Consider the following 27,989-nt stretch of genomic DNA (forward strand, 5'->3'; position numbering starts at 1 on the left):
CTTCCTGACTCTAGTCTTGACGTTTTTTCCTCTACTTCACTTAGCTGTCCCAGTTTAGAACCCCACTCCCAATAAGATTTCATTCCACATGGGCAGAGATGATAATATCTAAAGGTTGCATATTCCCCTTATTCCAAAGGGCAACTCTTTGTATACAGCAGGTGCCTAATGAATGTTTATCATATTTCTTTCTTTTTTTTTTACTACTATATATTAATGAGAAGTTTCTTTCTTAGGGAAGCAAGATGCTGAAAACGTTCTGCCTGGCAGCTCTGTGCAGCTCCATGGTGTTCACTAGTGCTCAGTCAGAAACAAATACAGTCCTCAGAGTGAGCAAAGATGTTCTTAGTAATGGTAAGTGTCCCTTCAGGGCCCCAGTATGGAAAGGCAGGAGGGAAGGGGTCATACCCAATGGCTGTGATCTCTCCGAAGAGACATAGGAGAGGGTCATAGGTTCTTGTACCGGATGTGGAGAACTGTACAAGGGAATCTCTTGAGCATCTTGTATCTGTATCAATCAATCAACATTTTATTTATTTATTTATTTATTTATTCATTCATTCATTCATTCATTTATTTATTTATTTTTTAGTTTTTTTGTAAGGCAACCGGGGTTAAGTGGCTTGCCCAAGGCCACACAGTTAGGTAATTATTAAGTGTCTGAGACTGCATTTGAACCCAGGTACTCCTGACTCCAGGGCCGGTGCTTTATCCACTACGCCACCTAGCTGCCCCTAATCAACATTTATTAAGTGCCTACTATGTATCAAGTACTTCTCCAAGCACTGGGGCTGCAAGAGCTGAGTTTTGGAAGAAATAAAAAGATGCTGTTAGAAGACAGGCTGGGCTGAGAGAGTCAGGAGACTGCATTCAAATTCTAGCCTGCTCTTAACTTATGTGGTTGGGGCAAGTTACTTTCCCTCCTGGCCTTCAGTGGCAGGGTGGGTGGTTTGAAATAAATGGTCTCTAAGGATCATTCCAGCTTTGACAGAATATGATGTGGTGAAAAGAGTCCTGAATTGGGGGTCAGATCCTCACTTCAATTCTCACTTCTGTTGCCTGCTAGCTGTATGACTTTGGGCAAGTCACCTCAACCTCTCTTTGTTGTTAGTGTTGTTGTTGTTCAGTTGTTCAGTCATGCCTGACTCTGCGAACCCATGGACCATGCATACCAATGCTGTTTATGGAGTTTTCTAGACAAAGATACTGGAGGGGTTTGCCATTTCCTTCTCTAGTGGATTAAGGCAAGCAGAGGTTAAATAACTTGTCCAGAGTCATACAGCTATTATCTGAAGTTGGATTTGAAATTAGGCTTTTTTGACTCCAAGCCCATCACTCTATCCACTGGGCCACTTGGTTGCCTGTTTTTCCTCAATTTATTTATCAGTAAAATGAAGTATTTTGAATTAGTCTTTTCAGAAGTGTCTGACTCTTAATGACTCCCTTTAGGATTTTCTTGGCAAAGATGATGGAATGGTTTGCCCTTTCCTTCTCTAGCTCATTTTACTGATGAGGAAACTGAGGAAAACAGGGTTAAGTGACTTATGCAAAGTAATGCAGCTAATAAGTTACTGAAACCATATTTGAATTCATAAAGATGAATTTTCCCAATTCCAGATCTGGCACTCCATCCACTATGTCACCTAACTGTCTGGTACATGGTAGGAACTTCATAAAAGTAGGGTTTCTCACCTCCATTTTTAAAAGGATAAAACTGAGATCTAGAGAAAATAAATACATCTCCCAAATTAAAAAAAAGCTAGAAAATAAGAAAGGCAGCAGAACAAAGTGGCTAGAGGTCTGACCTTGAAGACCTGACTCTCGATTTCTGGTTTTTTTCTTTTCAAGAATCCCCATTGATTTAAGGGAGGGTTGCTTTTGCACTGGGAACCATTCTTCCTTCTTGAAGGGAAAGTAGTAAGAAGTAATGATGAGCCCTTGCCTTCCATATTCATGGAAACTGGTAGGGGAGGGCAGGATAGTGGGGTGGTGAGTTAAGGGATTCTTATATATCATACAATCAAGTTTTATTTGGTTATACACCTATGTGTGTATGCAGATATGAATGTATATAAAGAGCAAGTGATCCTATTCTGGTCAATAAAGGATCCTTTGGAGATTGTGATCTCCAAATTGTGATCCAAAGATCCAAATGTGATCTCCAAATCTCCAAAACAGCAAATTCTTCTTACTGGCTTGTTTTCTTATTTCTTATTTTGTCTTTTTACACTGGGTGTAGCAAAAACATTCTGGCTAATTAAAAGCCCCTAGGAAAGGGAATTCTGGATAATTGAGATTTTGCTCTGCCAAGGCAAAAAATCTCTGGGAAGTCAGACAAAATCTAAAATAAAATTAAGTTTTTAAGGGGACTTTAGAGGAGAAGGAAGAAGAGGCAAGTTGTATCAAGAAAAAGCAAAGCAAAATCCTGGATTTGGAGATAGAGGATATGATCAGATCCTTACTCTATTAAATAATAATAACAGTAGCAACACATAGCATTTATACAGTATTTAATATATGCCAAGTATTATGCTAAGTGTTTTATAATGGTTAAATATTATAACAAGCTATATCATTTAATACAAAATTATAATTTATAAATATTTTAAGCTATATTATATAGTACAAAATTTATATTTTATAAACATTATAATTTATATTTTATAACACAACATTTATAATTTATAAATACTATAAGTTAAATAATATAAAATATAATTTAGAAACATTGTAGTAATTTATATTATATACTACAACATTTATAATTTATAAATATTACAATAAGTTATATTGCATAATATAGAACTTATAATTCATGATTATATTTCTCATTTGATCCTCAAGACAGCCTTGGGAAGTGGATGTTATTATTATACCCATTTTTATAGGTGAGAAAACTGAGGCAAACAAAAGTTAAGGGGCTTACTCAGAATCAAACAGTCAGTAAGAGTTTGAGGCTGGATTGGAACCCAAGCCTTCCTCATCTCCAAACCAGCATTTCTATACATAGTTGCCACTTTACTAGTTATATCTAAGGTAATTATCTTTCCATTTCTAGAACTCAGTTTTTCCTCCATAATAGGAGGGATATTATGGAACAATGGGGAGTAACCTAGATTTGGAAACCAGGAAGACTCAGGTGTAAGTCCTGCCTCTGAAAGATACTAGCTGTACAACCCTGGGCAAATTACTTGACCTCTTAGTGCTATATGCCACTGGTTAAGATGATAAATTGTAAAAAAGGTACCTACCTGCATTGGAAGAGGTAATTTCTTTATTAAGAAGTTCCCTATATTGATCCTTGTCAAAGGAGAGGTTTGACTCAAGTGATCTCTGAGATCCTTCTTACTTTGAAATTCATTGATTGTATGTTCCTATGAAGAAATTTCTGATTCATGGAATTTTTTTGATTTTTTTTAGCCATTGCTGGTACCTTGGAGCAAGGAGATGCACTACGATCCGCCCTTAGAGAGGTTCCCCTTGGTAAAGCTGGTGGTGATGGTGGGGGCCCTCTGCTAGGGGGCCTTCTTGGTGGAGGAGGAGGTGGAGGGGGTGGAGGTGGTCTGCTGGGAGGCCTGCTTGGTGGTAGTGGTGGTGGGGGCAATGATGATTTGTTAGGTGGAGTTGGAGGAGGTCTTCTGGGTGGTGGTGGTAGCAGTGGTGGTGGGCTATTGGGTGGTAGTGGTGGACTATTAGGAGGTGGGGGTAGTAGTGGTGGTGGACTATTAGGAGGTGGGGGTAGTGGTGGTGGATTATTAGGTGGTAGTGGTGGTGGTGGACTATTAGGTGGTGGTAGTGGTGGACTATTAGGTGGTGGTAGTGGTGGTGGTGGACTATTAGGTGGTGGTAGTGGTGGTGGTGGACTATTAGGTGGTGGTAGTGGTGGACTATTAGGTGGTGGTAGTGGTGGTGGGCTGCTAGGTGGTGGCCGACACCGTTATGATGACTACAGACGTGCTGAAATTCCTCGAGGTGTTGGTGGTGTTCCCTATAATGACTTCCATGTTCGGGGAACCCCCCAAAAATACACTAATGGCAAGCAACTTGGAGGAAATTACAAATACGGTCACATCGAGTCCAACGAAAACACCGCTCAGCTTGGAGGCAAATACAGATATGGTGAAATATTAGAAACAGACGGCAGTGTCAGGGATCTTCGAAATGTCAATAATGCATATGGAGGTGGCAGAGGTCGTGGCAGTCGTCATTATAGATCTGCTGACATTAAAGACGTTAGAAATCAGCATCGTGAACTGCTCCCTGGAGAGATTCCTCCTGGTGTGGCCACTGGGGCTCTAGGCCCAGGAGGTCTACTGGGCACTGGAGGGATTCTAGCTTCAGAAGGCATTCTGGCTGGACAAGGGGGTTTGCTTGGCGGTGGTGGTCTTCTGGGAGATGGAGGTCTTCTTGGAGGAGGAGGGGTCCTTGGTGTCCTTGGCGAAGGTGGCATCCTCAGCACTGTCCAGGGAATCACAGGGTAAGGGGAACTTTGAATCTCATGTTACTGTATGTTCATGATAGACTCTAAATGTGTGTAGAAAAGAATATTGAATTTGGGATCAGAGAACTAGAGGTCAACTCGCAGTCATATTACTTGCTATCTGCAAGCCTTTAGACTCTTCTGGGGACCTCCTTTTCCTTCTTTCTGAAATGAGTTATTATTGACCCAATTTGGAGTTTTCCTGGCAAAGATCCTGGAAAGGTTTGCCGCTTCCTTCTCTAGCTCATTTTTTTTTAGGTTTTTCCAAGGCAAATGGGGTTAAGTGGCTTGCCCAAGGCCACACAGCTAGGCAATTATTAAGTGTCTGAGACCGGATTTGAACCCAGGTACTCCTGACTCCAAGGCTGGTGTTTTATCCACTATGGCACCTAGCTGCCCCTCTAGCTCATTTTTACAGATGAGGAAATTGAGGTAACCAGGGTTAAGTGACTTGCCGAAGGTCATGGAGCTAGTAAGTGTCTGAGACTGGAATTGAACTCATAAAGAATAATCTTCCCAACTCCAGCCTCTGTACACTGTCACTGTACCACTTAGCTGCCAAGAAAGGGTTAGACTAGTTGATTTTTAAAAGTCTAATTTCAGCACTAAAGCCTCCAGTTTTATGAGATCCTGGGGTTCAAGTCTTTTTTCTATCATTTATTATTTGTGTGACTTGACCAAATCACTTGATTTCTCTAAATCTCAATTTCATCCGCAAAATGAGGGGGTTGAACTAAGACCAAGAGTTTTTAATCTGAAACCTGTGAACTTTTTAAAAAAATTGATAACTTTATTTCGATATCAGTGATTTCTTTTGTAATTCTGTGCACTTAGGTTTTAAGCATTTAAAACCATATTTTGAGGAGAGGTCCATAGCTTTTACCAGATGCCAAAGGGGTGTCTGACACAAGAAAAGTTCAAGAATCCTTGGACTAGATGGTTTCTGTAGTCCTTACTAGATTTAAATCTGTGATATTGTGACTCCCATGAATATGATTTGTGTGGCAAAGATGCAGGTCTTTCCAAATTTCAGAGTGTACTTAGAAAAGAAATCTAAGAAATTCTCCAAAGATAAATGGTAATCTTATCTGGAGCCATTCCTGTCTCAGAAGAGAATTGTCAGGAAGATTTCTCCCTTGGGTCTTATTAATTTAATGATTTGAAGATAATGAAATGTAAATATTCCTTGTCTTAGAATTAGGAGACTTAGAATTAGGGTCTTTGACCAATGCTAACTGTGTGCCATTTGGCAAATGAATTAATTTCTCTGAGTTTAGGTTACTTCATCTATAAAATTAGAATAATACTAATGGTATTGCCTTCTTCACAGAATTGTGGAATGAGAAAACACATAAGTAAGTCTTAAAAAGATGGAAAAAGGGAATTATTATTATTACTATTATTGCTATTTTATTATTATTATTATTCAGTTGGTTGTGTTCCTTCTCAGAGATTCATTGGAGGCTGAAATGGTCTTAAAAGCTCAGTATCATTGGTTAAATGTTTTATTTTAAAATCACATATAATTAAATGTGATTAACACAGCTTTTAATTGCTGCCATTCTCTGATCTTTAGTGGCTGGTAGTTTTGGAGAGTTATGGAGGGAAAAGAATTTACCATGAAGATTAATGACCCATGGAAGTTTCAACAATAAGGATTATCCAAAAGTGAGATTTGTGGACCCAGGGCTTGAATAAGTACCAGGCAGAGTATTCTTGGCAACCCCAGTAAGTTTACTCAGTAGGTCACTCTATTGCCATAATTCAAGTTTAGGATTCAGATCTAGAAATACTCTGTGAACTACCTTTATTATGTCTGCTGTGATTTGGGTTAAGATTAGCGATGGGGAGTTCATGATCTTGTTGCTAGGTGGTCTAGGGACTGGAGGGCTAGACTTGGAATCTATCAATCAGTCAATGAACATTTATTAAGTGCCTGTTATTTGAATCTTGTTTCAGACACTCATTAGTTGTATGATCCTGGGCAAGTCACTAAACTTTTCTGAGCTTCACCTTTCTCTTCTGTAAAATGAAGGATTTGGATTTGATTCCAGCTCTAAAATCTATAATCCCTTTCATGATTGATGAGGACTAAATTCCTTTTTAGCTCCTTTCCTCCTTTTGTGTGTTGTCCCACTCTCCATTTGGGGGCATGCTTATCATCTTGGTTGTTGAGTTTCTTGCTCCCATCACTTCTAGTCCTTATCTCTGCCCTTCTTGACATGCAGGTTGAGAATTGTGGAGCTCACACTTCCCAGGGTATCTGTGAGGCTCCTGCCTGGTGTGGGAGTCTACCTGAGCTTGTACACTAGAGTGGCCATCAATGGCAAGAGGTAAGTCTCCTTCACTCTGGGCTGGGTATTAGCCCATGGATTCACATGGATAAGTAACAAAGCTGCAGTATTCAGTTCTAAGATCTTGTCCTTAAAAGATCTAGGCTGTGTCTCACTGTGGGATGTTAGGCATGGTCCTTGCCCTTGGGCACACAACTATCTCCCTCTTGTTCTTTCCAGTCTCATTGGTTTCCTGGACATTGCTGTAGAAGTGAATATCACCGCCAAAGTCCGTTTGACCATGGATAGGACAGGCTATCCCCGACTGGTCATTGAGAGATGCGACACCCTTTTGGGAGGCATCAAGGTCAAACTCCTTCGAGGGTGAGTGGCAGCTCTATCTGGACATCTCCATTCATTATACTTTGCACTTTACATTAAAAAAAAAAGACCCTGATCATTGGATAGACTCAATGATTTGTTTTCTTTAAGCAGAAATAGTCTGTGAAAAGCCATTATCACTTTTTTTCATTGATCTCAATTGTGACAGATGACTTACATTTGGGAGATGACAGAAGATCTACCCGAGGATAGAATATCTTCTAACTGTCCCTCAATGATTTTAGTAAGAGGGAGTGTGATGGAGAGGCAGCCTGGGGCTGTGGCTACAGTGCTGGACTTATAGAAAAGATTTGGATTTAAACTCTGCTCCTGGTGCTTTCTAGCTGTGTGACTCTGGCTTACTTAAGTTTAAATAATTTAGACTATTGCTACAGGCAACCCCCTAGTACTTATCTGCTATGTCACAGGTTCCCCACCAGTGTCGGAGGCAATTCCTCACATGCACAATCACTCATTCCTCTATTTGGGCAGAATGTAGCAAAAAGAATCCTAATTTGGAGGTAGATGACCTGAATTGTCCTCCCAGTCCCCCAGTTTACTAGTTGTACAATCTTGATTCCATTTTTCTCAATCTCAGTGTCTTCATCTGTAACATGGCACTAAGACCTACATTACCAACTTGTAAGACAAGCATTTTTGTATACTCTGAAGCACTATAGAAATGAGAAATATTATTATTATTATCATTTTCTGTCAGGAATAAATGTGAAAAAACACCAGGGAACATTGCTGGCTTTCTATTGTTTATTAATTGATTTTTTTTGATAGTTTCATAGTTTGATAGTTATTTTTCTACAAAACATTCTGCAAGGGTGGAGCAGTCGATAGGAGTTTGAATCCAACTGTTTCCATTACACTATTTACTAGCTTGGTGAACTCAGACAAATCACTTAACCTTGATTACCTCACATCCAGGGCCCTCTCTTGTCCTGATTCACAAACATGGTCATTGGATGAATCTGGAGGAAAAAGTAGGTTGGTGACCACAGCCTCCATCGCTCAAATCCAACTCACGTGCTTGCCATGTCATCACCTCCTTCTTGTCTTTTTTGAGAATGAAGGACAAATATTATCACAGTCTTCAACCTTGTCTGACAGGCATAAAATATTCTTCTTTAGTAGTTCACCATCTTTCTGTCATGAAAGAATAAAAATGTGGCATTATCTCTTTTCTAGGACCTTTGCTGGTTTTCCTATTATTCAGTGTTAAATTGTCTTTGAATAATCTTTTCATTTGCATTGTTATAATTATTATATTGTATTATTCCTTTGGTTTTGCTCCTTGATTTTTTCATAGCCATCTAAGAAATTTGATCACACCATATATTTATAAAGATCTTTATAGTTTATAAAGAACTTTATATCTGGTATTTCATTTGTTTCTTACAATAAGTTAGTGAAATAGGTGCTACAGGTGCTATTTACATTTTTACAGATGAGGAGACAAGTTCAGAGAGGATAAGTTATTTGCTTATTATGGTAAAAATATTATTATAGTAATTGTGTGTAATTTGAACTTGGATCTCTTCTGATTCCAAAATTTCCAAGTTTATCCCTCTTCCCACTATATCACATGGTGATGTGCTTTCCACTATAGTATGACATGACAAGATATGTCAACTCCTTGATGGAATACTACTCATTGAATCAGTTGACAAACATTTATTAAGGGCCAACTATGTGCCAGACACTTCTCTTTGACAAAAAATGAGGCAATCTCCCATGGTGGGGCAGGGGAGAAAAGATTCTTGTTTCCTTGGTGCAAACCTATGGGATGCTAATATTGACCAACTTTTACTTACTCAGTTTTCCTTTTGACTTTTCCAGCTTGCTCCCCAATCTTGTGGATAACTTAGTAAACAGAGTCCTGGCCAATGTTCTTCCTGACCTGGTAAGTGGGCAAGAAACCCCAAGGGTGCCCTGTGTTTTCTCTTCTTGGTCTTAGAGCTGTTCAATAATGGAATTGGCCATTTTTGACAGTAGTGAGATTTCACTCCCTGGAAGAATTTAAGCAATAAATGCTCTGAAGTTCTCTTAGATCAGATTTTTATCTTTCCATGGGAAGGAGAAGAGAGAGTAGCTTCATTTCATTGGAACCACTTTCAACTGAAGGGGTAATAGCAATTTTTTCTCACTGGGAAGAGGGATAATGGGAACATATAAAAAGGTCCATGGTGGAGGAGGAAACTCTATCAAAGATCCATTAAGGATGGTGGAACTTGGTGCAGACATACCCCATTGGTTATTTCTCAGTGGGAAGGAAGCATTGATGCCTTTCTTCCTGAATTCTTAGCATTGAGACTAGGGTTTCTTCTGAGCATGATGGAAGCCTCTTGAAGGAGTTTGTAAAGTGAACATCCTGAGGGATTTCACAAAAATCCCCCCACCATATTCTTAGACTGGAAGATTGCAGACTTGAGTACCCCTGTAGACTGAGTTTTGGTATGCCTCCTTGTGACATTGCTGTTGTATCTCCTTTCAGCTCTGTCCAATTGTGGATGTCGTACTGGGCCTTGTTAATGACCAACTGGGCCTTGTGGATTGTAAGTTCTTTTTATTTTCTCATATCTTCTCCTGACTCAGGATTCTGCCCTTCCCAATACTTCCAAGGGGTTTCCTGTCTAGATTTCTACATCTGAGGTCTGTGGAAAGATAAGACTACTGATATGAGAACTGTGAATGGAAGCTCTACGCTTCTTGAAACCGTTCCAGAGGGAAAACCCAGAAAGATATTGAAGTTGAGGCAGGAATAAGGGGAGAGATAGCTTCATGGTCCTTGATCCTTGTCAGACTGTGTCCTGTTATGGGGAACACATTTTAAGAAAAGCATTGATAAGTTTAGGAACATCCAGTGCATCCTATGACCAGGATGGTGAAAGGTTGGAAAACCCCACTAAAAGAAAATTGAAGGAATTGGAGACATTTACACTGGAGAAGATATATAGGAAAAGGATTAGGGTTTGCTCTGCTTGGCCACAGAGGGAAGAACTAAATGCAAGGGGTGGAAGTAGCAGAGAGGGGCAAATTTTTGGTCAATATAAAGGGGAAGAGACTATATAGTAATTAGAGTTTAGCAAAAGAGGAATGGGCTGTCCTGAGAGGTGATGAGTTCCCTATCTCTAGCAATCTTTAAATGAGGTTGGATGACTGCTTATTGGGATTTTTCTGCTCAGGTTTGGATTAGGCTACATGCTCACTTAAGTGCCTTCTAGTCCTAAAAGGCACTGACTCTATTTAAGAAAATTGGAGGACTGAAGTCTTCTGCATTCCAAATAGGCATGAGCATCTTGAGGACCTGGCCCAAGTCATTAGAGTAGGATCTTTGACTAGGCTACTGTAAGGTTCTGCATTTTTTAGGGATAATTTTTGTATTGGAGGAACAGGTGGAGAACCTGGTGGATTGGTAGTTGAACCTTCCTAGGTAGGCAGATGGGTGTAGGAATCTATGGAATCTATGGGATTCTTATGAATGACCCGAGCAGGAGAGAAACTCTAGGGGCCATTAATCTTATTTTGTGACTGTCAGAAGGAACTTCTGTTGTGAATCAACCGTCTCTATCTTGTCCTTCATACCTAGACCCTAGATGATTACACTGAGGGTTTTGCTGTTATGTACTTTTTGAGTTTAGGGTGAAGAATAGGAACAGTGAAAGGAGCATTGGATTTGGAATCAGGAGACTTGGGTTTGAATCCTGCCCCATCCTGTATACTGTAACCTTAGGCAAGATACTTAATCTCTCTAGACTCGTTTCCCTATCTTTAAAGTAAGAGTTGATCTTGATGGCCTCTATGATTCTTTTTCCTATTACCTGAGTGCCTCAAACACTCTGCCTCAAAGTCTGAACTTCTAGGGATGTCTAGGTAGGCTAGGGAGACTATTGTCTGCCTACTTAAAAAAGCGGAGGAGTGGCTAGGTGGTGTAGTGGATAAAGCACTGGCCCTGGAGTCAGGAGTACCTGGGTTCAAATCCGGTCTCAGACACTTAATAATTATCTAGCTGTATGGCCTTGGGCAAGCCACTTAACCCCGTTTGCCTTGCAAAAAAAAAACCCTAAAAAAAAAGTTGAAAAGATTGTCTGACTTTCAAAGGCCTCTACAGTCTGGTGCTATCTTCTGTTTTCAGGCTTACTTTGACACTCTTCCCTTCCACATGCTGACTATTCTAGACATGCTGGACAATTTGCTATTTTTCATACACAAGATTGTTCTTTCTCCCATCTCTATACCTCTGTTTGACCAATTCTCTTGGTCCTGGAAGGTTCTCTCTCTTCCTTTATATCAAGTCAAATGTTACCTCCTCTAGGAAGCCTTTCTTGATTCTCATTCTTGAGTTGCTGAGGATTTTCCCCCTTAGACCACAAATAACATTTCATTTTTAGCCTGTCTTGTATTATATATCACAGGAAATTGTGTTGATGGCTTATCTCTGTGCTAGGATATATGCTTTATGAGGGCAGGAATAGTATTACATTTCAAAGACTTTTAGCCAAATGACCTCATTTGCATCTCTTCTAGAATTCATTTAACTGTGGATAGTAGGTTCTTTTAAAATTATTTATTTATCTTTAATATCCCCTCCCTCCCCATAGCATGTTCTTTTTTTATTTTTTAATTTTACAATTTTCCCCTAATCTCACTTCCCTCCCCTTCCCTCTTCCCACTTCCCTACAGAAGGCAATCTGATAATCTTTACATTATTTCCATGCTGTACATTAATCTAAATTGAATGTTTTGAGAGAGAAATCATATCCTTAAGGAAAAAAATAAAATATAAGAGATAGCAAAATTACATAATAAGATAACAGTTTTTTAAATTAAAGGTATTAATTCTTTCTCTGGATACAGATGGTATTTTCCATTGCAGATATCCCCAAATTGTCTGTGATTGTTGCACTGATGGAATTATTGATCATCAACCCCATGTTGCTGTTATGGTGTACAATGTTCTTCTGGTTCTGCTCATCTCACTCAGCATCAGTTCATGCAAATCCTTCCAGGCTTCTCTGAATTCCCATCCCTTCTGGTTTCTAATGGCACAGTAGTGTTCCATAGCGTACATATACCACAATTTGTTCAGTCATTCCCGTTGATGGATATTCACTCAATTTCTAATACTTTGCCACCACAAATAGAGCCACTATGAATATTTTTTGTACAAGTGATGTTTTTACCTTTTTCATGATCTCTTCAGGGTATAGACCCAGTAGTGGTATTATGGGATCAAAAGGGTATGCACATTTTTATTGCCCTTTGGGTGTAATTCCATATTGCTCATCCAGAAAGGTTGGATGAGTTCACAGCTTCACCAACAATGTATTAGTATCCCAGATTTCCCACATCCCTTCCAACATTCATCATTGTCCTTTTTGGTCATATTGGCCAATCTGATAGGTGTGAGATGGTATCTCAGAGCTGCTTTAATTTGCATTTCTCTAATCAATAATGATTTAGAACAGTCTTTGATTTCCTCATCTGTAAATTGCCTTTCCATATCCTTTGACCATCTGTCAACTGGGGAATGGCTTGTTTTTTTTTTTTAATTTGACTCAGTTCTCTATATATTTTAGAAATGAATCTTTTGTCAGAAATAATAGTTGTAAAAATTGTTTCCCAATTTACTACATTTCTTTCGATCTTGGTTACAGTAGTTTTGTTTGTGCAAAAAGCTTTTTAATTTAATATAATCAAAATTATCTAGTTTTTTTTTTAATGATTTTCCTATCTCTTCCTTGGTCATAAACTGCTTCCCTTTCCATTGATCTGACAGGTAAACTATTCCTTGATCTCCTAGTTTTCTTATAATTTTGTCTTTTATGTCTAAATCCTGTATCCATTTTGATATTATCTTGGTATAGGTGAGGTATTGGTCTAATCCAAGTTTCTGCCATACTAACTTCTAGTTTTCCCAATAGTTTTTTAATCAGACAGAGATTTTTTTTATCCCAAAAGCTGGGCTCTTTGGGATTATCAAATAGCAGATTACTATAATCATTTCCTGCTGTCTCTTTTGCACCTAGCCTATTCCAATGATTTACCACTCTATTTCTTAGCCACTACCAGACTGTTTTGATGACTGATGCTTTATGATATAATTTTAGATCTAGTAGGGCTAAGTCACCTTCTTTTGCACTTTTTTCATTAAATTCCTAGAAATTATTGACTTTTTATTTCTCCATATGAATTTACTTATAATATTTTTCTAACTCATTAAAGTAATTTTTTGGAATTTTGATTGGTAGGACACTAAATAAGTAGTTTAATTTAGGTAGAATTGTCATTTTTATTATATTAGCTCAGCCTATCCATGAGCCGTTGATATTTGCTCAGTTATTTAAATCTGATTTTATTTGTGTGAGAGGTGCTTTATAATTGTTTTCATAAAGTTTCTGAATCTACCTTGGCAGGTAGACTCCCAAGTATTGTATATTGTCTGAAGTTACTTTGAATGGGATTTCTCTTTCTAGCTCTTTCTGTTGTATCTTGATAGTCATATATAGAAATGTTGGAGATTTATGAGGGTTTATTTTATATCCTGCGACTTTGCTGAAGTTGTTAATTGTTTCTAGTAGTTTTTTAGATGATTTTTAAGGATTCTCTAGGTATACCATCATGTCTTCTGCAAAGAGTGACTAATTCCTTCAATTTCTTTTTCTTCTCTTATTGCTGAAGCTAACATTTCTAAAACAATATTGAACAGTAGTGGTGATAATGGGCATCCTTGTTTCACTCCTGATCTTATTGAGAATGTCTCTAGCTTATCCCTATTGCATATAATGCTTGTTAATGGTTTCAGATAAATATTGCTTATTATTCTTAGGAACAATCCATTTATTCCTATGTATACTATTCCTAGTATTTTTAGTAGTATACTATTCCATTTATTCCTATGTATACTATTCCTAGTATTTTTAGTAGAAATGGGTGCTATATTTTGTCAAGGCTTTTTCAGCATCTGTTGATATAGTCATATGATTTCTGATAGGTTTGTTATTCATACAGTTAATGATACTAACAGTTTTCCTAAGATTGAACCAACCCTGAATTCCTGGGATAAATCATACTTGGTCACAGTGTATTATCCTAATGATAACTTGCTGTAATCATTTTGCTAATATTTTATTTAAGATTTTTGCATCTATATTCATCAGGGAGACAGGTCTATAACTTTCTTCCCCCATAGCATGTTCTTAATAAATGTTTGTTAAATGAATAAATGAATGGATAAACTGGCGTGGGTAGAAGTGCATTCACCTCTTTTTCCCCCTGATCCCTCACCTGTTTCTCTGCAGCTTTGATACCACTTGGTATATTAGGAAGTGTTCAATATACTTTTTCAAGTCTTCCATTGGTGACTGGTGAATTCCTGGAGCTGGACCTAAATGTAAGTCTAGCCATTTCATTGAGATTGAATTTGAAGGTGGTAAGAGCCCTTAACTTTAATCTAGAGTTCTTGGGGTCCCTTCCTGGGTTCAGGAATGCTATCAAGAGGAGACATCAGTAGGTTCCTCTAGAATGACCTGTCATAAGGATAGCACCCTTGGATATGGAGCTTATCCATATGGAGATAGACTCTGACTTTCCCAATTTAGGGCATAGAGGATACTTCCAAGCCTTGCTCTCAGGCATCGATTTACATCTAGGTAGCATTTTAAGCTTGTTAAAACAGTTTCTTCAAAACTCTGGGAGCTAGGGAGTGCATATTTTTTCACCCTCATTTTACAAAGTGGGAAATTGATCCTCTGAGAAGCTAAGTGGTTTGTTCGTGATTAATCAGCTAATAAGTGCCCCATATTGAGCATCTAATAGAACTTTATTCTCTTTATCCAAAGTCCATTTTTCCAGATGGATCAGAGCTGAATCACCTTACTCTGAAATCAGGAGACATTGCTTAATAGCACCAGGTCCTCTTCCTAATCTGAATTAAACACAATAGTTCCCTTTGCTGACTCCTCACACAGACAGGCAAATGGATCTTTCCCTTAGGATCCCTTTTCTCTTGGCAATTACAGAAATGAGATCCTATTCTGGAATCCATGAGCCAAATAGCTGGTTCACAAGTTTTTGGTATTTGAAGTTGGGAGGGATTTAAAAGATTGTAAATTCCCCATTTTACAAAGGAGGAAACTGAGACCTGAAGGGGCAGTGACTTATTCATTACCCTATGACTAGTAGGTGGCAGAATAAGAATTGAACATAGGACCTGTATGACTTTGAACAAGTTACAAAGCTTTTCTGAACTTCACTTTCCTCATCTGTAAAATGGGGGAATTGAACTAGATGACCTTTAAGGTTTCTTCCAGTTTGAAAGATCTATGCATTTTGGACTCCAAATCCAGTGCTTCTTACCACATTAACCTGATAAAGAGATCTCTCAGCACTGTGTATACTCTGTCTGTTTCCTCTGCTTGCATATATTTTGAAAGGATTCCATAGTGGAACCTACCACCTCTTTCCAACAATAAATTGCTTCAAGTGTCCAGAGGCAAGTGGCTAGCAATAATCACTAGAATTACTTTGCATAAGTCAATGATGATTAGCAGATAAGGAGCCTGTAGATCAATGCCATTATTACTCCAAAGTCACCCAATGTATCTTGGTCATAGCCAGATTTTTGTCCTTTCACTGGATTTCAATGACTCTACAAGAGACAGGGAGGCTTTAACTGTGAAATTCTGCCTCACTTAAATCAATTCACTTGCAAGTCAAGATATCATCTTCATGATGTCAATTTTCCTCTTCAAAAATGGAGGATGAATAATTAATAATGTTAGAGAATTCTTATAAGCTATTACTCATAGCTAGAATTTATATAATGATTTAATGTTTGCAAATCACAAATATAATGCAATTTGATCCTTACAACAACCCAGTGAAGTAGGTGCTATTATTATCTTTATTAAATAAATGAAAAATTTAATAAAGAGGCAAACAGACTAATTTGCTAAGGTTTGTAGAGCAAGAAAATGTCTGAGACTGGATTTGAATTCAGATCTGCTTGACTCCAGGTCCAGTGCTCTCTATTGCACCATTTAACTGTCTCTACTCCCTTATGTAGGAGGGGAAAATAAGTTGATGAAAAAACCTTTTTCAGTTTCCCATCACAGCATTCTATTTTTGTCTTCTTCATTCTATTGTGGTTTCCAAGTTCTTTCCCTGGTGTGCTTTTTTGTATGTGTGGGTGGCTTCTGCAGGGGCTATGTTTACTCGTCATCAACTTTTCCAAGATTTCTTGGGGAAGAGGAGTGAATGTCATCAGTGCATCACTGGTATATAGTAAGTGAATATTTGTATGAAATAATGTAGCTTTTTAAAGTCTCTTCTTCATCCATAACTTTTCCCCTCTATTTCTGACAGAGTCTTGTTGGAGAGGCTGGAGGTGGTCTGATTGACTATCCATTGGGACGCCCAGCTACCATGCCAAGGCCCCAGATGCCAGACTTACCACCCATGGGTGACTCAACCAATTCCCAACTTGCAATTTCTGCCAACTTCCTGGGTTCAGTGTTGTCTCTCCTACAGAAGCAAGGGGCTCTGGATATAGACATCACTGATGGAATGGTAAATAATCCATTTGAACCGATTTAGTCTGGGTTTGGGTCACTGAGCTTGGGGCAAACCAGTCAGGGAGACAACTTATTTACAGAGATTATAGAATTTGTAATGGCATGGTTCTGCAAGGATCCTCTACCAGGAGTTTTTTTTACTTAGAATCTGTAGATGTTTTAAAAACTATAATGATAACTATACTATATATTTTATTTAAAACAATTAAAATAGTTATTCTGAGAGGGAGATATAGGTTTCAAGAGAATGCTCAAAAGTACCAGAAGTTCTGATCTAGTTTAAGCCTATTATTTTACGACTGGGCCTATATGGCTCCTATTTTATGTATCTAGGTCCAGAGACAAAATAAATTACTCTGGGACCTACATTTAACAAGGGACAGAACCAAAATTCAATTTCAGATTTTTAAATTCCAATTCCAATACTCTTCATATTGCGTACATCAAACTTCCTTTCTTTGATGTACAAGTTATTTCTCTATTACACTGCTGCATCATTTGATGGGTGAAAATCTTAGCCAACCTCCCATTTGTTTAGACTATTTGACCCTCTAGCTTGAATATATTGGGTAAAAGCCACTCAATTAATTAATATTTGTGCTATTTTAATGGAGAATTATGATTAACCTTTCCTAAAGTTCTACTGATACTTTATTGTTATGCGGGAATGATCCTAGATTCTTCCAGATTGTGCCAATCGATTCAGGAAAGTTCTGTCAGGTCAAGATGAATGGGCTTAGAGTGTGGGCCCTGAAAGTGGTTGTGCACCTGTCATTTGAGAGCCTACTTAGTGTTTCTCCATAAAGTTGACCACAAGGAAACTATTATTAGTATCATCATCATCATCATCATCATTAATATTAATGCTACAATTTATGATGACTAGTAATAGACCATGATCTTCATTGATGGAGGAAGTTTATATAGAGAGGAAATAATAGATAATTGAACTATTGAAATATATGTATGCTGTTCAATACAAATATATATATATATATGTAAGAATATATGTATACACTGCATATACAATACATGTACATGTGTTATAGAGGCACATTTGTATGCATATGCATACCTGTTTACATGCAGGTAACTATACAACACAAATATATATATATATATATATATATACATATTATATATCTGCATATATAATAGGAAAGTACCATTATCATTGTCTCTGTGTGCTGCTCCATTATCCATTCTTGTAACAGATTTATTGTTCAGTTGTTTCAGTGATGGCTGACTCTTCATGAACCCATTAGAGGTTTTCTTGACAGATACTGGAGTGATTTACCATTTTCTTCTCCAGCTCATTTTTTAGATGAGGAATCTGAGATAAATGGTTAAGTGACTTGCTCAAGGTAATAAACCTAGTAAGGGTTTGGGACTAGATTTTGACTCAGGTTCAAATGGATCTCTGATTTCTTGACCTGCACTTTATCCACTGTATCACTTAGCTGCAACCCCTTCCATATAAAAATAGGCACCGCCTAGTGAAAGCAAATGGCATTGCAAGTATAGTGTAACAAAAGCCTGAAACTAGCCTTCCTAGGGTTGACTTTCTAGAGTTGACTACATGAAATGCAGTGTGACTTTTTTCCTGGAACTGATTTAAAAAAGATTTGCCTTGCTAGAGAATATCTGAATCCTTAGGGATCCATTTACAACTTCTGTTGTATGGAGGTTCACTAAAATCTTCTTTATTTCTCTTTATAGTTTCCTGAGCTCCCTCCTCTAACCACATCTACTTTGGGTGCACTGATCCCTAAGGTGAGTTTAAGTTGCTGTGATCTGGGAGTTGGTCCCTAGGGATCTGCTCTGTACTTAATCCTTATGGGTTATGCATCAGTTTTAAGGAGATCAACCTCATAATAGCCTTAGAAGGAAGACAGTCAAGTGTTACTACTTTTAATTTAAAGGGAAAGAAGCAGGTTAAAAGAGGTTAATGAATTGTTCAAGATAAACTAGTTAGTAAACGTTGGATTGGATTGGAAGAAAAGATGTCTGGAAAACTGAAGTATTCTTTTCTTCCTCAGGTTCATTGTAGTGATGGTGAGGTTTTCTTGGGATATTAGAGTATCTGAGACCAAGTCCTAAGGGAGAGAGAAAAGAATGAAGCAGGAATTGAGTTCCCAAGGCATGATAATAATAGAAGAGATAATAGCTCATAGTCATAAAGAGTTTTAGGCTTTATAGTCCTTTACATACATGACCTTATTTGGTCCTCATAACAGTCTCATGAGGGAAGCAGCCTCATTACCTCCATTTTAAAGGAGAGGAAATTGGGGCAATAAGAAGTTAGTGGTCTACCCAAAGTAGTCTGGCTAGTGAATGGTGAGGTTAAGACTTCATCACAGGACTTCTGACTCAGAATGCATATTATCAAAGTGGGAATTGGCTAAATCATTAGTTACTTTTCTTTTCAATGGAAATATTAAAAAAGTTAGAGGAACCTGAATTAGGTAAGTTGCAGGCTTGTCTTACTTTATGTAGTAGACACGGAATCACTAATCCACAGACTTAGAAATGGAAGAGACCTCAGAAGTTGGACTCATTTTACCAGTCTCAGAATTGGAAGGGACCTCAGAACAAAGGACATAGAATGCCAGAACCAGAAAGGACTTTGGAATGTATAATATTAGAGATGGAAGGGTCCTTGAAACAAATATCTAGAAGATATTTGAACTATGATCTTGTACATCCTCCTCACTTTATAAATTTGCAGAAGAATTCTGTGTCCTAGCATCAGGACCCTCATAGAAGGCTAGAGGAAACTCTTGTCAATTCTAGGAAAATTTAATGTCCTCTATATGTTTTCCTAATGAAGGCTTCAGAGTCAAATGGTCTTGCTTTTTCATCCTCTGTGGCTTTCCAGGTTTTCCAGCAGTATCCTGAGTCACGACCATTGACTATCAAAATTCAAGTCCCCAATCCTCCGGATGTCTCTTTACAAAAAGATGAAGCTTTGGTGAAGGTCTTTGCGACTTCAGAAGTCACAGTGTCCCAGCCAAATGATGTGGAAACTACTATCTGTCTTCTTGATGTGGTTAGTTCTTGGGAAAAGATTCTAAAAACATAATGACAAGGGCATGGATAGAATATTTCTGTTTCTCTGGGGGGATTAAAATTCCTCTCTAGGTATATCAAGGATGAGTGGCCTCTATCTTTGATGGTGGAGAAGAACAGCCTTATCTAATGTCCTCATTTTAAGCTCTCAATCAGGTATTTTTTGTCCATCTGAACTGTATACAGCCTTCTGATCATGGATAGGGAACATTGTTTCCCCTAAAATGGGCAGTGATTCACAGAGAAAATTATTTGAAGGAGATGAGGAATGTTTATTCTGGAGAAGAAAACAGGGGACACATCTATTCACAGAATCATTGAATCTCAACGTTGAAAGATATCTTTGGGGTCATTAAGTTTACCCTTCTCTGATGAAGGAATCCTCTTTATCTGTTTTCGAATATCTCAAAGAATTCTCATGAGGAGGAATTTGTCATTTTGCTTGGTCCTAGGGCTTAGAATTAGGAACAATAATTGGATTTTTATTCAATGTCAGGAATATGTATATAATACATATGGTGATCCAACAATGGAATGAAGTAACTCCAAAAGTAGTAAACTGCCTGTCACTGGAGGTTTTCAAGCAGAGGTTGAGTGACCACTTCTCTGTCATGTTGTAGAAGGAATTCCCACTTCAGTTAGAAATGTTGAGGGCTTTTACAACACTGAGATGATGAGACTCATCCTCTATCAACCAGACATTAATCTTTCTCCAGTAGTGGAGATAGATTTGCCCTGAGTTATTCAAGCTCCTTTTTATTTTCCTTGTGACTGGTGGGTGGTTAGAACTGGGAACAAGATGAGGATGGCAACCTCTTAAAAAGTGAATGAAAATAACCCTGGAATTTTTGGAGGTTTCTCTATCTTATAACTAAATTTCACTCATGCTTTTCCTTTTCAAAGGGCCACAAGGAGTGATGGTCTTGTTAGAAAATAAGTCATTCACAAAGTGATATTGGCCATAACCTTGCTCTTATTAGCATTGAATTAATTCATAATTACAATTATGACAACAGTCCTTGATATTTCTATAATACTTTGCCATTGCCAAAGGTCTTCGTAGATCTAATTTCAATGAATCCTTAGAACAATCTTTGTGTGTTCAGTAGTCCAGAGATAATTATTAATATCGGTATGGAATAAAATGAAAATCTAGATAAATATAATAACTCACCCAATGGCACATAGTTAATTAGTGACAGAACCTTGTCTCATTTCCAAGCTCCAAGCTATGCCCATTTCTTATTATGTCAAGGTACTTCTTAGAAGTTGCATTTTGTCTATTGTCATAAAGTTGTGAGTTGTTTCTGTTCCTCACAAACCTCTTAAACATTTTCTGTTTTCAGTATGCTGAACTCTTGGCCTTTTTTTCTGTGGAAGCTGATAAGCTTATGATTGATGCCAAACTAGACAAGTAAGCAAGTCATTGAGTCTTTCTGCTTTCCTTGCTGGATAATGAATAAGGCTCACAACTGGGGTGAGAGGTGCTGGTTCAAAGAATAACTCTTTTGATCATATCATTCTATGCGCAATTGTCACATTACCACTGATAGACATTCATTTACTTTAATTGGATGTTTTCTTTTTCTTAGGACAACACTCACCTTGAAGACTTCAAATGTGGGCAATTTTGATGTAAGTGCCAAATTCTGGAAGGAGGAAAAGGGAAGCTCTAGCAACAGCATCACAAAATATCAGAGCTAGAAAGGGTTTAGAACATAGAAGATAGAGTGTCAGAACATAGAGGGATCTTAGAGATCATCTAGTCCTGGCCTCTTAACAGGTAGGGGAAACTGAAGCCCAAAGAAGGGAAATGACTTTTCTAAAACTAAAGGGACAAGATTCAAGTTCCATCCCAGATCTTGACTCCCAAACTAGAGCTTCTTTTTACTACATTACACTGCCATTCACCAAGGAGAGAACTGGCAAGTCCTTTTGTCTCTTATTGTGTAGATCCCTCATACTCTGTCACCTTTGGTATTTTTCCCATGCAGACCAAGAACCATGAAATAATTAGTGTTCAACAACCTTCAGGACTGATGTTCAACAATTGGGCTCTGCCTGAAAATTAGGGGACTATGGGTAGTGTCAATTGTTTATCTATTGTGCTAGTTGTCCTTGAAGGTCTCACTAACTATAACACAGAGAATATCGCTTATTGAATTGGAAGAATTAGGTATTATAGTCCTTATACATAGTGATTACTCAGATGGCCTCTCAGTAGTGCTACTGAGGCTGCTTATGGAATAGTTCTATCTGGTGAAGCTGAAAGAACACTGGCCTTGGCTTCACTGAGTTTGAGGTTTGACTTCTGCTGCCTATTCATGATGTAAAATCTTGGACAAGTGAGTTTTCCTCTCCCTGCAAAATGAGTGTTGGGTTGAATGAATAATCTCTCTAAAACTCCATAAACTCTTTGAGGTAGGGCACAACCTGCTTCTATATTTTTATACCCTAACTCCCAGCAGAATACCTGGCAATTTTTTCCTTTTCTTTCTTTAGATACAACTTGTGATTGAATTTGATAAGGGGGATTACCTCCCTGTGAGGAAACTCCCTCTACAAATGCAGATTAGTAACTTGGAGCTTTAGAGAATTGCCTGGAAACTAAGAGGTTAAATGACCTGCTTAGAAGGCAGCATTTGTCAGAGTGAACTCAGATTTTCTTGGTTCCAAGGGCAGCTCTCCAGTCATTAAGCTATACTAAGTGTCTCAAATATCATTTTATGCCTGATAAATAGTAGGTGCATAATAATACTTATTGATTGGTTCCATCAATCAATTTAAGTCTCAAACCTTAAAAAAATCATATTTTTAAAGGGTAGATGGGGAAGATCTCTGGGTTACAGCTGAACAATTACTCCTGTTATTAAGCTTCTAAAAAAATCACTTTCTTCTCTCCATAGGTTGGCTTGATGGAAGTGCTAGTCGGCAAGATTTTTGACCTTGCTTTCATGCCGGCGATGAATGGTAACGAAAGCCAACAATTCCTAGTAGAGAGATTTTCCATGTGTTTCATGCAGTCTAATTTCATGCTTATGAGCATAGTAGCTAATTTTAATCAATTGAGTTCAAATTTGAGATAGTTATTGAATATACTGTAATGCCATTCCTGTAATAACATAATATCTCATTTTTTGACATTGTCAAGACTCTGTGATCCATGTAATTGGATTTTTCAAATAATCAAAGATCACCCTTTGTCTTTTAAGAGGCATTTTTAAAATTTTTAATGATTTTGGATGCAAATTTTCTTATAATGTATGATGTATGATACATATCTTCATTTTAAAGGAGGGCCTACAAAACATAATGGAAACCTTCAAAGAATCAGGGTCATTATTCTGATATGCTGCTCAAATGGACTATGACCCCTTTGGATCTATTCAATGTGTAGATCCCTAGAGTAGTCTGCCACTGGGTAGCTCTGAAATTTCTCAAAAAAAATCAAAGAATTTGAGAATATTGAATGTAGAGCATCAGAAATGGAAATGAAGTCAGACCACAGACTATTAGAGCCTTTCTAGCTCAACCACCTCATTTTTCACAGGAGGAAGATGAATCTTAGAGAGAAGAAAGTGAATTGGCTAAAGTCAAATAGGAAACTGGTTACAGAAACAGGGCTAGAATTCAGGATCCCTCCCTTTTCTAGTACCAATTGGTCAACAAGTACACATTAATTACATCTATGTGCTAGGGGAAATAAAGACAAAAAGAGTCTCTACTAGGAATTTATATTCTGGTGAAGAAGGCAATAACTGAATAACTAAGTACTTTGAAGATAAGTATGAAGTCCCTATATATAAAGTTTGTGTTGCCCTTGTAGGGTGAGTATGTTCACACAGGTTGTCTAAGTACAATCTGAGGGGAGGCATAGATAAATATATCTAGGAGAAGGAATCCTGAGACTGTTCTCTGAGACAGGTATCAGACTAGAATTTTTTAACTCTTTGCCTCCCTCTACCCCACAACATCGCTGATCTAGGGTCACTGTTTTTCTAGGTTCCAAAGCAACAAAGCCTGTAGATTCTCTGATAGCTTTCCTTTGAATGGGGAGGGTATACCAAGTTTACATATGAAGACTTGGTTCCTTCTAAAAAAAAAAGCTAATAGTACAGAAGACAATCACAAATTGTGAATGAGTAAGTCATCTCTTTCAGCAAAAAGAAAACAAAATCAGAGAAATCTTCCAGATTAGAATATGCCAGAAAATATAAATGAGTTAATGAATCTTTAGATGAAAGTGAGATAAAATCTCATTTACTGGGATGGACCTTGATCTCAGGAGAAATTGCCTGATGCCTCTAGGGAGGCAAGCTATAAATCAAGGACATTTTGAGACTCCTCTACATGTCTATTGCTTCCCAAAAATCTTTTTTTCCCTTTCTGTATTATGTTTCTCTGAAGTAAGTCTAGAATAAAGTGTCTCTCTCTTGAAGAATAAATCAAATGAATTTCTCCAAATCTCTTGTATCTTGTCCTCTTGGAAGCACGAAGCATATGTCTGAAGTCTTACACAAAATGCTTCTTGTTTGAAACATGGGTTACATTAATATGCAGAAGAATGACTTCCACAAGAAGAAGCTGTCCTCCCTTGTGCTAGACTGATCATACTTGCCTGTTTTTTTTTTTACAGCTGTTCTGGGCTCTGGAGTTCCACTCCCCAAAATATTGAACATTGATTTCAGCAATGCTGATATTGACGTCTTGGAGGTGAGGGTGTTCGCACGATGGTTCTGTCTTTACCTGCATAATGTTGTTCTTTTCCTATTGGCTTTCCCCCCTGCCCCATCTAGCCATTTTCCACTCAGCATATTTACCAGGAAATAAGATACAGGGTCCCAAAGCAGTAAAGTCATAGGGGTCCTTTCTGATTTGATTTTTGTTATTATAATGTCTCATAAATAAACTTTCTTGGTTACAAAATACTATTGCCCACATTTCATCTGATCCTCACCATAGCCCTGTGGGTGAGGCAGGATACAGCTTATCATCTTAGCCTTATAGATAAAGAAATTGAAGCACAGATAGGTGATTCATACAGGGTCATAGCATTAATGTCAAAGGGGAATAGGAACCTACACTTTATAAATCCAATATGATTTCTATTACACCTGAGCTACTTTTCTGGTTCCATTGGAAAATTTGGTACAGCAAGCCTTTCCACAGTTTCAGTGATGGAAGATGCAAATATATTTGTAGCCAAGAAACTTGGGGTACTGAAACAAACATCTGGGGATGAGCCAGAAGGGTGGTTTTAGGAAACTGCACTGGGGATAATGGATTAAATGGAATTAGTGTAGACCGGTGATTTTTGAAACCCACATCAGAAATTTATTCTGGGACACTGTTTCTTCTGAAATAGAATTTCAATTCAAATCAATTCAGTCCGTATTTAGCATTCTGTTCAGTGCTGTGGATACAAAGGTGAAAAACAACACAACCCCTGCAATCAAAGTGTTTGAGGTAGATATAGCATGTACATTGATAGATTTAATAAAAATAGAGTGTTATAGATTTGGAGGGAATATTCAAAGTATTTCTAGAAAAGTTTGAAGAGATGGAGAATACTTTAAGATGTGGGGAACAGAGCTGTCAGGGAAATCTCAGAGAAGGCAGAACCTAATCTGAGCCTTCAATAGGTGGGGATGAAAAGGAAATGTGTTCTTCTCATAGAGCATAGGCCTGTTTGAACCTGAGGAATTTGTCAAGAGGTTTATCTACTTTGGATCCCATCTAAAGGGTGGGAAGTCTCTGCCTTGGATTATTCCAGCAGGACTTCATTTTAAGGTAATCTTCCCTCCAAGAAGGACCCATGACACATACCCTGAAAACTGTATTACTGGGATACCTTCTGGAATTCCTTCTTTTGTCATTTTCTCCATCAAGTTCCTATTAGTTGCAAATCCCTCTTTCACAATGGACAGATATGACCTAAACTTTTTTGCTTTATTCCCTTAGGACCTCCTTGTATTGAGTGCATAAGTTCAAGAAGACCAAACCATGAAGCTCCAAGATCCATTTGTCCTTTTACAAGTTGGTACCATCATTACAGCCCTGAAGAAGGCAGGACCACTTCACTGTTATCTCACAAAGATGAGATTACACATCCTTCTCCCCAAGACACCTGTTATCAAAGGTTTACTTGACTGAGAAAGACTTAGGGATCTTTGCACTTGTGGTTTGAATTTCCCAGTTTGCTGAACTGAGATCAAGACCATTCAGAGGGACATAGCCAGGGGCTGTGGAGAAGAGGATGCTTTGAACATTGTTTGTTGTTCATGTTGCTCTTTCAATAAAAGATTCCCCTTTCTCTGCACTTCAGATGGGGATGAGTTTCCATAAGGGCACCACCAGTGCTCTTTCTGCAACTCCATGTTGCCTCATGGCATGACACCAGTTTCCTAAAGAACTGGTATTTCCAGTTTCCAGTGGCCCTGGCCTGAGTTAGGGAGAGTGGTTTCAGAGTCAGCCCACAGTTACTTCTAGGTTATCATACTGGAAACACTGACAATATAGCAGTTCATGTTGCTTCTATTACAAAATTTCTTGGATTTCTTAGTACAAGAGGCAGTGTGATATAGTAGAAAGAGCACAGGATTGGGCAAGAAGATCTGGAGTTCAAATCTCAATTTGGCTACTTGCTGTGTGATTTCATCTTTCTGTACTCAGTTTCCTCTTTTGTAAAAGAAGGGGGATGCATTACATGATCTCTTAATTCCCATCTAGATATAAATAATCTAATATTACAACTACAGTGAATCTTTGATCTTATTGTTGTGAGTATTCCCTCCAGATTAGAATCCATGCTCCTTACTACTTGTGTGAACTTTAGTGAGCCCCTTCCCCTTTCATAGTCTCCAATGGGATGGACAAGTTGCCCTTTAAGATTCATTCTAGCTCTACATTTATGATCCTAGATTTTTTTCCCTCTGTGAAAAGCTAACTGGTCTCTTGGACTCCACTAGTATCCAATATTATTGAGTCGAATACCCTGGTCCCAATGCCAGACTGTAGTTCACTGTTCGTTATCACCAGTGTCCTCACATATCTCACATACACACAGCACTTCAGTGATTAGATTAATATAAAAGCCACAGTGTGAGGTTGAGTAAGGCTTCTGGACAGTCCCAGGCTAGTTGATACAACTGAAATCTGAGATTCTTTTGTTCTTTACCCTGGCTTGATACTCCAAAACATTGTGCCTCATTAATCAATTCTGCCAAAGTTTTGTTATTTTTTTGGGGAGAAGAACCTGTTGTGTTCCTGGGTCCTAACTCTACAACTGGTAGGTTGGGTATTTATCCTGTGACCTTTACAGTTAACTTGTAGATTGGATCATGATCAGGATGTGCTAGTACCCCTCAAATCATCAATAATAATAATAATAACATAAAACATATAGACATTGATCATATATTAGGTTGTAAAAATTTTATATTTAAAATTAGTAAAGCAGAAATATTAAAAGTATTCTTTTCATATTATAATGCATTAAAATTATATTTAATAATGGAACAAGAAACATATATTAAAAACTACTTGAAGATTAAACAACCCAATCTTGATTAAAAGAGTAAAGTATACAACAAATGAATTATTTCATTAAAGAGAATGACAATAATGAATACCTATGGGATATAGTAAGAGCCGTAATCAGGGGAAAACTTATCTCTAGATATTTATATCAATAAAATAGAGAAAAAGCAAACTAATGAATTGGGTATGTATGCAATTAAAAAAACTAGAAAAAAGAGCAAACTAAAACTCCCAATTAAATACTAAATTGGCAATTCTAAAACTTATAGGGGCAAAAAACCCATTAAATCAATAAATAAAACTGAGATTTTTGCGGAAAAAAACCCCACACAATTAAATAAACAAATCATTGGGTTTTTTTTTTGTTTGTTTTTGTAAGGCCATGGGGTTAAGTGGCTTGCCCAAGGCCACACAGGTTGGTAATTATTAAGTGTCTGAGGTTGAATTTGAACTCCAGGGCCAGTACTCTAACCACTGCACCACAAATCATTGGTTAATTAGATTAAAAAAAAGAGAAGAAAACCAAATCAATAGTATTAAAAATGAAAAGGGTGAATATACCATTAATGAAGACAAAATTTAAGCAATTATAAGGGATTGTTTTGCTCAATTGTATGCCAATAAATTTAATAATATAATTGAAATGGAAAAATATTTACAAAA

General features: G+C 37.7%; 1 protein-coding gene across 1 annotated transcript; it reads left to right on the plus strand.

Annotated features, from left to right (window-relative positions):
* The first annotated feature begins 242 nt into the window (after positions 1-242).
* Positions 243-26,021, plus strand: BPIFB4 (BPI fold containing family B member 4). Its single transcript, XM_074228924.1, has 16 exons — positions 243-354; positions 3,421-3,483; positions 3,973-4,477; positions 6,709-6,813; positions 6,994-7,137; positions 8,983-9,046; positions 9,638-9,698; positions 14,445-14,536; positions 16,510-16,713; positions 18,438-18,491; positions 19,597-19,767; positions 21,134-21,201; positions 21,380-21,422; positions 22,694-22,757; positions 24,424-24,500; positions 25,749-26,021. Exons 1-16 carry the CDS (start codon positions 246-248, stop codon positions 25,770-25,772), a joined length of 1,848 nt encoding a protein of 615 aa, XP_074085025.1. The 5' UTR covers positions 243-245; the 3' UTR covers positions 25,773-26,021.
* Positions 26,022-27,989: the final 1,968 nt, after the last annotated feature.

Source organism: Macrotis lagotis, chromosome 1 (assembly GCF_037893015.1).
Source record: "Macrotis lagotis isolate mMagLag1 chromosome 1, bilby.v1.9.chrom.fasta, whole genome shotgun sequence".
Lineage (NCBI taxonomy): Eukaryota > Metazoa > Chordata > Mammalia > Peramelemorphia > Peramelidae > Macrotis > Macrotis lagotis.

What these genes read in the sequence shown, in the direction of transcription:
- BPIFB4 (XM_074228924.1), top strand. Translation starts at nt 246, where the DNA reads ATGCTGAAAACGTTCTGCCTGGCAGCTCTGTGCAGCTCCATGGTGTTC. An exon ending in CCAACTGGGCCTTGTGGATT is followed by an intron (nt 9,699 to 14,444) that starts GTAAGTTCTTTT and finishes GTTTCTCTGCAG; the next exon opens with CTTTGATACCACTTGGTATA. An exon ending in TGGGTGCACTGATCCCTAAG is followed by an intron (nt 18,492 to 19,596) that starts GTGAGTTTAAGT and finishes GTGGCTTTCCAG; the next exon opens with GTTTTCCAGCAGTATCCTGA.